Raw genomic sequence first — 14196 nt, forward strand, 5'->3', positions numbered from 1 at the left:
CTCCAGAGCCTCTCCACCCCTGTTGTGTCAAGGTGTACTCACCAGACACGCTTAGCAACCCTGCCCAGAGTTCCTCCTCAGACCACCATGCCAAAACATGGTTCGTAAAAAAGCTGTTTCTAGCAAAGGGCCCCCTTAAACATAGTTGCATAATTTTGGCTTAACATGCAGGTAGGGAGGAAAGGTATGGGAAGTAGTGTACTGTGCCCTATGACCCCAGATGCCACCCAGGACAGACATGTCATGGGTTTCCTGCACAGAGACACTTGAGAAGGACAAAACAATACCAGCCCAGGTTGCACTGAAGACACCTTAGCAGAAGTCAGGCAGCAGAGGGCCATCATCTCCCCATACATGGTATCCATTATTTTTTTCCCTGGTGACTCACAGGGGTTTGCAAGATGAGAGAGTAACAATCTGTCTCTGCACCAGTAGAAGCACCACAGAGGACCCTGAATACGGATGTGAAACCTAATGAGTGATTTTGGGCAGATAGGGAAGAAATGGAGAAAAATCACTTCATGCTTTGAGACAACCTTCATAAAGTAAGCAATATCAAAATCCTCAAGGGATACATGTAACACCTCTTAATGCCAGGAGAAGCCTCAGAAAATATTGAATTGTGGCATATTTGACTGAAATAAATATTTTCCTAAGACAAATTATAAAGGAGCTCTTGATCTGCCAGCTCGGTGATTGAGAAGAAGCCAGGGAAAGTGGGCTTTTATGTTCTTTCTGCTAATTAATATCCATTGCGATCTTCCTGTGACCACTCTGGATTCAGTTCTCACATCTTTGCTCACAATGACTACAGCCTTCCCCAGTAATCATCTCCACTGAAAGCATAGGTATAGAAGGTAATTTCAGAACATTTGTGTATTGTCTTCAATATTCCCAAAGAATACATTCCAGTGAACACTGCTGAAGAGACTAGTCAGGCTTTACATCCTTGTTTCTGCTTAGGTACTCAGTCAGTGTCACGGAAGCTTTAAGAACATCACATTACAAAATCTGCATACAAGACACATTGTTAATGCTAAATACAACTTAAATCCCCAAAGGACAAGCTGAACATCTGCAAAACATGAACAGAACAATCCACAAGCCCACTATTGCTGTACCATCTTTTTTGTACAAAGGCTTGACTTCCAAGAAATCTGTTAGCTATCACTGTATACTACATAAGACTGTACTGCAGTCTCAAAGGTCCTGACAACCAAAACTTTGATTTGATAGGCATTCTGTCTTTCTGAAACATATCATCAGAAGACTATGGATGAAGAGATAAACTGTGTTATGAGCAGCACATGCTCATAGCAAGAATTTTAGCAAGAACAGTTCGGATCATCTTTCTTTTTAGGGTTATCATTGGCTCTGCTCCAGACACTCTCATATGATTAATCATATTAATTACACAGGTTTGAAGGCTTTGAGGTAAATAATATAAAGGGAAACTGATAGAGCTGAGAAATTAAAATAAACAATGTAAAGAAAAAGGGAACAAATCATTGGTGTGAACTTAACAGTATCCTTTGCCCTAAATATGTAGAAAAATAAGCAAGGGATTATGTTTTAGTTAAATCAACTACATTTTAAACTTTAACTTCATGTCTAGTCCTCTATTTGCCAATTTCCATTCACATCTTTCAACCACAGTCTCAAAAACTGGAAGTGTTTGAAAAAATAAACTGTTGTATGCATTAAGTACATTAAGTACGTCTTGTCCCTTAAAAACCTGCTGATGAATGACCTGCAGAGGAACTTCCATTATTAAACAACAATTCTTAATTATTAATTAAACAACTATTAAACAACAACTTGAGCTGTTACTAGTTGCACATCACACTTTCACTCATAGCTGCTAAGCAGCTGGTCAAAAGTAATTGCTTTTAGATAAATAGGTTTACTCATGGGATCATGGAGTAAAGTTCTACTCAGTCTAAACTAGGACATCCCACTTTCTCCTGGTGATGGAACATAGGTGAAAATGTGCAGATAAGAAACTATGTTTAAACTGTATTTAACAACAAAGCAACAATTTAGTATCACTACAGAGCTGAAGATAAGATTGAGGGTGATCAAAGCACGAATTTCTGAGGCTTTGTTTCTCCTGGGATTCCACTGTGCTCCCACCACCTTTATGCATTCTATCCACAGTATGCAAAAATAAAGTGATCTGCCCTCCACCCACATTTCAGTTGCCAAAAACAAATTAGGAACACAGGTCTATTTTATAGACGCTTTCTCCAGATTCTCTCCTTGGAAGATCCATTTTTTGCCTAGAGAAAAAAAAAAATTACAGATTTAAGGTAAGAAGTTTAAAATTGTACCTGAAAAACTCCATGAAAGAGAAGCCATAACCATGCTGTTCAGCAATTCCTGCACAAACAACATTCGCGGATGCTCCAATCAATGTTCCATTACCTGCAGTTCAGAAAACAAATACCAGTTTATAGTTGTGCTCTGTTGCTTACCCTTCCTCTGTTTATTCTGTGCTAAAATCCTAAGACGTACTAGTTAGAAAAGAAAAATCAATTTCTGTTGCATAGGCTTGAAAAGAAACATAGAGACAGTATCTCCACTTCCTATAAATAGCTTCACGCTTTGAAAGATAAGCCTGGTATCATTCTCTGATTCTACATAAGCCAGAAAAATAGGGAAGGAACATAACACCAATCTAGCAGTTGTCAAAATGACACTAGAGACTTGCATTCAGATAAACTTGCTGATTTTTTTTGTTTTACATACAAGAAAGTGCCATCAGAGGATCTGAAAACAAAGGATGAGATAGTTTCAGGGTGCTAAGAAAAATGGATCCCTTTTTTCCTTACACAAAGTTGACATCGACAAATTAGTGTCTTTTTTATAGAGAGGGTAACTACTTGCTAAGATTTTTTTTAACATAAATTTAAAACACAGTAAGTGGGACAATGGAGGGGAATGGATCTGTTTCACATCTCTCTGCTAAGGCAAAAGGATCACCACAGATACAAAGTTTGCTTACCAAACCACAATGGTTCTTTAATGCATAAAAGAACATAACTTTATTCAATGAACTTCACCAAATAACATTATACAGGTCCCCTTAAGAGAGGAACATATCAAAGGAAAATGATATGCCATGTTTATAATGTGCATCTATCTTCTTGGAAGAACTGCATACTTTTCTCATAAGCCTTTTCCAGTAACTAATTTATTCCTGTGTTTTCTCTAAACTTTCAACAATGTGGCAATGTAAAGAAGTCAGGTATTCAGAGCTCAGAAAGACCAACCCATTTTCTGTAGCTTTGAAATGAGTCACACCTCAGACTTAAGAAGTGTTGTATACTTGACTTAAAAATGCAGATGTCTTCAGCAAATATTTCTGATCTTAAGCATGACTTGGGAAGTGACAGTGACTCCCACATTCTGTTCCTTAACTGAAATTTTGAACAAAAGAGGTAACAATCTAGGAGAAATTTTTTTTATACTATAGCGAGTCATCTCTTTTGCCATACATCATTATATTAACAATCCATTATTCTAAGCACAAGTCTTCCTTTGCTCCCTTTGGCACATAGTTACTCTTCTCATTTTGGCCCTGTTAAATATTAGTGCTCAGTGGAGACCAGTCTTCTGGTCTGACTTTGAGAGAAACAGATCAGAATGTAATTAATGCTCCCCTTAATTGCTTTGACTTAGTAAATGTTTCAGGTCACACAGAGATCGGTTTGCCAAAGAATAGGTCAGAATAACGGCAGAAGGATTATTCCCCTAAGTATTCACACATGGTACCCACATGGCCTTCTGCACCTGAAAGTGCACACAAAATGAGCAGACTTCTGAAAATATTCTTAAAAAATAATAGAACACTCTTAAATTCAAATAAGATGAAGTGACGGAGTTCAGAATTAAGGAAAAGGAGAGAAAAGATGTGATGTGGAAACATTGGAGGAAGGAAGATCTTCCTCTTCTAATAAGAAAAAAGGAAGCAGAAAGAGCTTGATTGCAATAATTTTGATCCTAGTTTGGATTCAAAGTCATACCAGAGTCAGTGGATACTGACATACAGGTTTTTGACTGGTCATTCTAGGGACAGGGCAACAACTTTGAGAAACAACTAAGCCCCCAAAAGTCACTCAACTTCTTTTTTAAAAAGTTGATTTCATGGAAGCCAAAGCTCTCCAAGAAAAAGCCCTTGTGTGGTCAAGTTAAAATTTTCCAATGGAGTTCAAAGTGAAAGCATGATTCTTATTCACTCCAGGATGGTCGATTATCATCAACACAAAATAAGCAGTAAACTGAGATTTTCATCCTGGAGTAGAGATCTGAACATGGATACCCGTTATCTCAGGTGAGTGCCCTAAACAACACCTATTAAGAACGGGAGACTGGATTTATTTTCTCATCAGAAGCCTCAAACAGCTTGTGAGCTGATCCCACTATAGAACAAGAAAGAAACTGAAATCTTGCAGACAATGAGAGATGAGAAAAACATTCCCTCCCACTCCCTCCAATCCCAAATAGATATTTTATTTTATATCTTTAATTGTCCCGTTATTCTTTTTTCATTCCTATTTTTTCTGCTCTCCCAGGAGCTACGCTAGGTGAGCTGCTTCCTACTTACACAGTTTTTAAGGCTTTGACCTTGCAAAGGAGCTGGAGCCGGGTGCAGAGGTCGTCTCTGTCTATGAGAAGCTCTGCTGATGTTAGTGGAACCACACGTTAATAGACAGGTATATCCCTATGGACCATAAAAGCATCATGCAGCATTCTTGTGAGACACCAAGGGCTATTTGTGACCTAGGCTTCTTGTCATACACGGTGAATCATGCACCCGCCCACACATGCTTCAGGTGTGGAGAGAACGGATTATTAACCTTATCAGAGGGCCAGAAACCTTTAAAAAATGGTGTCTAGGGTAGCACTGGTCATTAGGAACTGCACAGGTCATTTCCCTTCCCCTGTCTTTGCATCAAAACGTATTTTAGTTATTTTAATGCACGTTTAAAGATAAGAAATTGAACTTGGAACATCAGCATTTGTGGTAGGCTCTGGCATGAGAAAGCCAAGACACAAAGCATGTGGCTTAATGCAAAAACAGAACAAATGAATACAGCTGATGTTATTAGAGGAGTCAGGCAGGAACACTTAAGGAATTTTCAATTCCAAAACTAATCAGTAGTCTACAGCCTCCAAACATTTCATAAGAGGTTTCTGCTCTACATGTAGCACAATCAGACATCACATTATCAGAATAATATTACTGTAGACAAGGAATATAGCTCTGGCTTCAAATTAAAGAAACAGGACTGGAACTGCACTTGTCCCATGGCAGTCACTAGATACAGTCGAGATCTCCAAACAGCACGAGCTCTCCTATGCTGTACATGGGCTATAGCAATGCCTTCACATAATGAAGTATTATGGAAAGAGTTTCTGCTTCAGCAGTGAATTGACTTCCCCAAGTAGATTTCACTTGAGGAGAAATTGTCACCTTAAATGTTATCTGAAGGGAGCAGCATTTGTTTTTCAGTTGTTTGGAGCATGTGTGCAGTTTAATAAGGTATCGGCTCAGCAGGCTTCAAAGAACTACGCTGAAATTAACAACAGAGGCAAACTTTTGTTTCTCCTCCCAGAACATCTGTCTCCAAGGCAGACATTTAACTCAGTAGTGAAACAGCAATACTGTGACCTCTCAATCATGGAAAACCTCAGACTAGGTTAGTATACATGGAAACCTACACACATTAAATTCATTCCAATTGACGCAAATGAAGAATAAGCATTTTCTAGGACTTTACCCAATCTTGACTTCATCTTCACATCATCTTCAACCTTAAAAATAATTAAGCTTAAAAAGCATAGCAAAGACTCTTACTTGCTTGTTTGTATGTTCAAAATGTAATAACACACAAGTCAACTGTATCAAATAATAACATTGTAGTAACCAATCTGTTTTGATGACTCCTATTGTAACTTTTTTTGATAACTCGTACTGTAACTCATCCTTTATCAAAGGCAGAGAGTTATTAAGAAACTGGATTCATTACAATGAATTAATTTCTAATATCAATAGTATGTGATATGTATGAGGTAAGCCATACATTTTATCCTGCATATCTATTCTGCCTTTTATTTTTGGTAGACTACAGGCATTATTGTCAATACTAACTATGCTTAATAATTCATAAGCAGGAAATCAAGAAAGATCTTTTTCTTAATGCAAAAAAAAATTCTCACTTTGAAGTGTGATCATAGAAAGATACAGACGTTACCTAAAGAGCTGCTGCTGTCTAGGCTACAGAGAAGAAAATGACAGAGGAATCCTCATGGATCATACTCATTTTCCCATGGACCATACTAATATTCCCATGGACCTGCCCTGGCTTTGCACAGTCACTGCAGAAGCAGAGTAGAAGGTCTTCTGCTATTTCTGTCCAGAAAAGGTGACATAGAACTATCTTCCTGATATTTCTCAAGGTAAATTACTTTGAATATCTTTAGGGAATGTGAAATCAACTCAAAGTATAAGAAAGTATTCAACAGTTTTAGTTAATAAGAATAAATCTACCAAGAAAGATCCAAACCCCACATATTAAAAGGTGCCTTTGCATCTCCAGCTAACTTAGAGGTACAAGCAGGAAGATGTTGAGGTTTGTTAAGCCTGATTTGATACCTGCCGTATTTGACACCAGCCCTGCTTCTTCCAGCCTTCTGCTTCCATTTGTAGCTACTTCTTCTCAACCCAGAGTTCAGTTATCACCCTCTGCTACATTGCTCTTTCAGAAACTGCCAAATTCAAACCCAGAACCTGCACACCACACATAACGCACTTCCCTTGGGCTCAAACAGCCTCTCCCTCAGTAAACAGAGTTTGCCCAGGTGACTATAATCTGCAATGCACTGAAAATCAATGCTGGGAGAATGGATTAAGTTTACTAAAGGAAGGGGCTGGGAAATTGGGGAAGAGTTTTTTCATAACAAGAAAAGGGAGAGAGTTTGCATCAATAACATGTTTCCTGTCACTTTAAGCCTCGTTCTCAGCTGCTAATTTTTACTTGTCAGCAGCACATCTATTATATCTAAATACCATTTGTTCTAAGGTGTCTCTTTGGTATTGCCCCCTCAAGAGCAAGTCTAACGCTTGGGTTTGCTGCATTAATATGTTTGCTGAAGAATTACCTCAAAGTGCCTGGCAGGATTAGTGTTTATTACTCAAAGCACTGAGAAATCAAAGGGAAGGGATTATCACTAATAAAGCTATTTGCCCTAGCTTGAGTAGCCTTCATAAACAGTCACTTTCTCAAATATAAAGGAGGTATTAACTTGTGCAACAGCAAGCTTAAAAGTGGATTGCTTACAGAAAGTCTTGCTTTTGTTGTGAACATTACAGACCACTTCCCCTCCACATGCTCTGACAGTAGATAACAAGCAAAACCTATGCTTAACCTCTAGACTTTCTGCATTTTCTCTTACCTGTATCTCTGGCTAGCTAATGCAGAAGCAGGAAGTCTACCCTGTTTTCATGTCAACACAAGCCCTAAAAACAGCTTTTCCCTGACCTTGAACGAACATCTGTGCAAGGCCAGTTTGACACAGGCACAGCTGTTTGCACTGCTTTGTCCCAGACGAGGGCTCTCACTCTGAAACCAGGAGTTTGCTACGGAATCAGGAATAATTTTAGGGTGAGGATTCTCAGCCCTGCTTTTTCCTGTAATCAAACCATTCCATTATAGTGTCAAAGCAAAATTTATTGAAGGAAGACAGCTCCTTGCTTCCCATCCATTTTCAAAAGAAAACTCTGTGCAGTCTCTCATACACTTTACATTGTTAAATGTAGGTAGACTGACATGTGCGGCTTCCTTCCCATAGCATATTCCATTTCTCTACTTAAAGCACAAACTGAGCAAATGTAATAAATCTGGCTGCAAAAGTGAACACTGAATAGTTATGGTTTTGATTAGCCTTACAGGAGACAGCCTTCGTAACTTTCAGAAATTTTCTGTTTCACACAAAACTAATCCAGATTTGCCTCATTAAACAAAGCCATTTATACTCACCTGTTAAATGTCTACAAGTCCTGAATATCTTTTAATATTTTTTATGTGTAAAGATTAACAAGCCCTGGATAATCAAACTTTGCAGTCAATAAACAGCTACAGAATCAAGGCCAATTAAACCATTAACAGTCCCTAAACTAACAAGGAACCCCAGGTCATAGGCAGTAAGGGGGTGGAGGCATGCATGAACTCATTCAACATTGTTATATGTTATAGATTGCAGTTGTACGATATCAACATTTTTTAATTTTACCCATTTGGAAACATTTTGAATGGGATGTTTCTGCACAACTACATACACATGGAGTTTATAGGAAAAAGAAAAAAAAAAGAATTTAAATTAAAGTTTTGAGTTAATTTATCTAAAACACTCATTGAATCGCATTCAATCCAACACTTTTAATCAAATGAACTTTACCATTTTTTGTCACCACTACTATTCAACCAGCAGGACAGTTACTGTAAATATTGCACTATTCAATGGTCATTGCCTTCTTTTTGCTATGAGAGGAAAAGGTGAAATTTAAATTTGTTACATTTCTACCAGAAGTGTGAAATAAATGAGGCAGGTTGCTGAACACCCTGCACTTGTTACTTTAATGACATAAAGAAATCCATAAGCTTCTTTCAAATCCAGACATCTGTAAAGGAGACATAAAACCTGAGGTGATCACTAAGGTCATCTCTCTCCTCGAAGTCAACTTACCCAGTACAAGGGTAAAATAAACTAGTATAACGAGGGATAGTGTCAGCAGTGCACTCTGACATGCCATTCCCTCATGCCCTGAAACACATATTCAGGTAGGTTCCATTTAAAGCCTTTAATGCTGCACACAAGCCCCAGCTTACACATTTTTTTTTTAGATTCAGAGGCTAAAACTATGTCAGCTCAATTTCACAATTACTCCACACATGGCAATATTAGAGACCAAATATTGAAAAATAGTTCCATGTATGGCATAAAAGTACATTATTCAACTTTATCATAACTTACTTTGAAGCTGAGCAGAACAAGATAATATTACTCAAAAAAAAAGTGTCCCACCATTAAGTTATTTTAGAATATCCAGCTGCTTTAAATTCAGATTCCAACTTAATTCAAATTGACTTTCAATTGGAGCCTACCTGTTATGTTTTGCTATGGTTTAAGTGCCTTGTTTAAAACAGTTTCATAACTCCTGCTAGTGACCCTCTGGTTTAGGTGTGCCAACTGCAACTGTGCTATATATATTTATTAATATATGTATAAATAATATCTAGGGCATGGTTATAACTTTCTTCAGCATCATACAGAGTCTGATTCATCAATATGAATCAATATGAATACTGCAGATTGAGGGATTTTTTCCCTCCTCTCTGCTGCACCACTCAAGGTGCAGAAAAGGGGGTATTATCTGGAAAGTGTCTGCAGAGGAAGGAAAGCAGCTAAGTCAGTATTACCTTCTGCACTTAAGTATTTTAAAGCTTGCTATAGCTTCCTTGTCTTGTTCTGTCTGATAGTTCAAATGCCACCTTCTAACTGAATGTACCTCTTCTGCTGACAGCTGTGCAGTCTGTATCTTGTATTGCAGCAACTCACCAATACAACATAATGAGTTTGAATGTTCTGTATTATTCTGAAAATAGAAGTGGCCAAGGTTTCTAGAAAGAACTTTCTGTAATTTAGGATAAACAAATGCACAAAGCAAGTAAATAAAATTAAACAAAACTCCACATGTGCTTTGTAGGAGTCTCCGATGTCATCTCTGGTCATTATCCTATCTCTAATTTGCAGAACTTTATAACATGCAATTATTTTACACAGATTGAAAACCATTAATACAAGCATTTCAAATTCACCAGTAATGCAAGCATTACAATCAAGTGAGCTTGATGTTTGGTATAAATTCTTTTTCTAAATCAATGTAAAATAGAATAGAATTCTACATATTACACATAGCTCTCTTCTTTTCCATTTTAAAATCTAAGATTTACCATCCAAACTATAAATCCTCATCAGTACAGCTGAAACAGCATCCTTTACCCCATGTACTTCATATTTCGCCCTTAATAACATACATACATCTATATATGCATGTCTGCCAGGGTAACTCTTTTCAAGCTTAGAAAAATGGCCTTGCTGAGAAAAATTGACTAGGTTCAATTTGGGTTTTGTTTCCATATTAACTCAGTGTCTTAAAGCCAAGAAGGCGTCTGATATTGCCTTAATACAGACAAAGGTATGTCTGTCAAATGTACCCACTCAGTTTTAGCCATTTTTACATTTTACATTCACATCTTTCTTCTGTATATCTTCTATGCCACAGAGGATTATCTTTGGTAATCTTAAAGATTAGAGAATCTCCTTTGTCTGCAGGGGCTCTGGTAATGAGCCTGGCTTTCACACTTTGCAACACTGCTAGACTTTAAGAACTTGATACTGAAAAAGCGTGAAGATGGTCCAGAGTTTGAATGTTATGAATAAGCTAAGGAAAAGAGCAGCTGGGTTTTTATAGATGGTTACAGATTCTGACTGTTCCAGAAAACAGCAAGAGGACAGTTCGGGCACTCGAATGTCAATAGAGAGAAGAAAAGATTCTTTGTGCTTATATCTGATGATGCTGTTCTTTATGCTACAACAAAACCCAAAACTTTCAGTTAACACCAGAATGAGTTCTTCATTAAGAACGTGCAAGTAGCACTGCCATTTAATGGATGGCAATCACAGTTTATGTCCATGTTACTTATTTCTATTATTGCAAACATCCTAGAAACAATGCAAAGTATACTCAGAAAGTTAGATATTAGTGTAAGACATGCAAAATACCTACTGTATTTTGCTTCTAGATCTGAACAATTTAGAGGCATGATACTGCTAAAGACTGCACTGAGGTCTTTAAACAAAAACTGTGAGACTTTTCCTAAATTTCCTTATTTGTTTTGCCTGCCTTTCAAAGTCAAGAGCAGCAACATCCTTTTCCTTTCGAAAGATCTCAAGTCATTCTCATTCCCTATAATACCACTCTCTGATTTGGATTTTTATATCCATAGACAAAATACTTATCTAAATCAGGGCTGTCTCACCCACAAGACATAAAACTGAGCCCCGGGATTTCTCATCATTAAAAGACTTCTTTAGAAACAATAGGAACTTTCAACATCAGTGTCCTGGTTAAAATCAAGGTCAGGTAGGTATATTCTCTCCACCAAAAAAAGCTCCTACAGTTTCAATTACATATTGTATACAACAATTAAGTTCATTAACAAAGCTGAACAGTGCTCCTCTTTAATAACTGCTATATTTATATGCCATATATTTGGTTCTTGATAGACCTTTTGAATCTTTCAAATTGAAAAGTGTTATATAAATTTATCTATTGTAACTATAAAAGAACTTCAAAGGATCTACAGCTATGCTTTTTTCATAATATTAATTATTATATATTTTAATCCATTTTACGCTTTATTGAAGGCTATCTCTTTTCCCTCATATTGCAAAGAAGGAGGGTTGGTTTAGGAATATAAACAATCTTTCTAGGTTTATACCTTCAGTGTGTCTGAAGCTTTAAAACTAGTTTAGGATTTTATTGAGCAGAATCAGCAGGAATAATAAATCAGTGATACTCCACTGTGCAAGGCCCCATCGGCATCATGGACTGAAGGAGGGGTGCCAAGAGGCAGAATAGCTATAGCACTGGATCACTGAGAGAAATCTCGCTGTTTAGCTACACTGTGGGTTGCACTCCTTTAATAGCTGTAATTAGCACAATGTCCTGTGGATAATGGATTTTATTTACACCTGGGTTTTGACCCTGTAAGGTTAGAAGAAAGTGCCAGCAGCCCCCTCCTACCTCCTTTCTTAAGTAGAGCCTACAGCCTACAAACTGTGTGGCTGGAATAATACAGTTATATGCATCCTAGAGATTGCCTCTTTCTGCAGAACTGTGACAATGATGACTTTCAGGTGTTGTTGTCCAGGAAAATATACAGCAAAGAAAAATAGTGCAAAACTATAAACTGCAGAAAATGCCCCCTTTGGACCACAGCAATAGTCACTGCAGCCAAGAAATACTTTTTGCACTTTTCTATGTTAGCAGCTGAGAACTCAAAAGGTAAGGACTTCCGAATATGAATTCAGTCACTTTCTAACTCAAGTCCTTTTTTTTTGTCTTTTTTTCAAAAGCATTCTTTTTATAAATCATGAAAAAAAAGAAAGATATGAAAAGACAAATAAATGCCAGCTCTTTAAATGTCAAATGTACAAAACCCCTTCAAATAATATCTTAGCTATAACCTCTTCAGCTCAGTAAAGAATCTAGTTCTACACAATTGAACAGTCTTAACAGGTGGATTTCTGACTGTGCACTTACTCAAATTGAGTTGAATCCATGTTTCATGTTATTTTAAAACTTATGAGCCAATAGAAGCAGTGCAATTAAAACTCCTCTTGTTCTGAAATTGCTGGAGATAGCAATCTTCATTTGTCCTCCAGAATTTCAGGGCAGCATTCCCTAGACACTATTGGAAGGTCTACATACAAGCCAGTCTCAAGAGGTACCATAATTTCATCAAGTACTAGAATAGGAAGCATTAATGAATAATGCTTTATTCAATGTCCTCTGCTGCAAAAGAAATACAGATGAGGATTCATCAGAACACCACAGAAAACAAGAGAAGTTGCTTGCTTGTTTGTTTCTTTTAGTTCCTTTTAAATTTCCTGTTTTCTTTTCCTTCATGGTCAAAACATAATTGAAATACTAGCAGATAGATAGTACATAAAAAACCCCATGAGCAATACAATTTTTCCAGCTACTACTTAATTACTACTACCATTAATGCCAAGACATACAAGAACTAATAGGGTCATCCAGAATTCAGAAGAATTGACAAACCAAAAGGCCCCAAGGTCCAAATTCATTTGACCTGTCTTTGAGGACCCCTCTCAGCTACTAAAGTTCAGCTGGTTAGGGGCTCCAATGTGCTCTGCAGAGAGCATCTGGCATTTTTGGTGGATGAATAAACATCTGCCTCCTGCACATGCCGGTCTCCCCATGACCAAACACAGAGCCTGGGACAGCCAGACTCCTAACTTACAACTTAATTTGAGTTCTAAAAGATATCTGGGGCAAATATAAACCTAAGTTTCCAGAACCAGATACCCTGAAAAATTACCATGTTTATTTCTTAACTGTGTAAGACTGACCCGACCTGAGCAAAACTTCTGCCAGAATAGAACCAGCAAACTCCAAGGAACACCCAAAGATTTCAAAATTGTGACCATCTCAGCAGGAACTGCCCATGGTCATCACTGTCCTTGGTTTCCTTGATTAAGAGACAGGATTTTTCATCCCTTCTCACTTTCAGAGACACATTTTACAGAGCAAAGAACATCTACACAAAATTCAGTTACTCCTTATGTCTGAGCCCAATGCCATTGTCCTGGTTTCAGCTGGGATAGAGTTAATTTTCTTCCTGGTAGCTGGTTTAGTGCTGTGGTTTGGATTTAGCATGAGAATAATGTTGATTATTGAAACAGTGATGTTTTCGTTGTTGCTGAGCAATGCTTACGCTAAGTCAAGGATTTTTCAACTTCTCATACTGCCCTGCCAGCAAGGAGGCTGGAGGGGCACAAGAAGCTGGGAGGGGACAAAACCAGGACAGCTGACCCAAACTGCCAAAGGGATATTCCATACCATATGATATCATGCTGAACAAAAAAGTGAGGGGAGTTGGCCAGGGGGTGTGGCTGCTGCTCGGGAACCGGCTGAGCATCGGTCAGCGGGTGGTGAGCAATTGCATTGTGCATCACTTGTTTTGTATAGTCTTTTATCACTATTATTATTTTCCCTTCCTTTTCTGTCCTATTAAATTGTCTTTATCTCAGCCCATGACTTTTACCTTTTTTCCAGTTCTCTCCCCCATCCCACTATGGGGGGAATGAGTGAATGGCTGTGTGGTGTTTAGCTGCCTGCCGGGTTAAACCACGACAGCCATGAAAGACAGAAATTTAATAGCAGCAGCTTTGTCTTTTGGGAGGCACTGCTGAAGATGACAACAATGTGGCAGTTATACTGGCAAAGGTCTCTTCATCTTGCTTGAGACTGACTCAATCTTTCTTTCATTTCCAGGACAACAGCTAAAGCAATGAACGAAAATTACTGTCTTTTCTCATCCT

The 14196-nt window shown here is 37.8% G+C and overlaps 1 protein-coding gene across 1 annotated transcript in view; it reads right to left on the reverse strand.

The window, feature by feature from the left end:
• OCA2 (OCA2 melanosomal transmembrane protein) overlaps nucleotides 1-14196 on the reverse strand; it is a gene marked incomplete at both ends in the record, with an annotated part of 181872 nt that overhangs the window by 38916 nt on the left and 128760 nt on the right. Inside the window, one exon of the mRNA XM_082333762.1 lies at nucleotides 2331-2424. Within this exon, the coding sequence (XP_082189888.1) occupies nucleotides 2331-2424 (94 nt within the window). The remainder of the gene's footprint in view (nucleotides 1-2330; nucleotides 2425-14196) is intronic.

Source organism: Platalea leucorodia (assembly GCF_965183815.1).
Source record: "Platalea leucorodia genome assembly, chromosome: 2".
Classification (NCBI taxonomy): Eukaryota; Metazoa; Chordata; class Aves; order Pelecaniformes; family Threskiornithidae; genus Platalea; species Platalea leucorodia.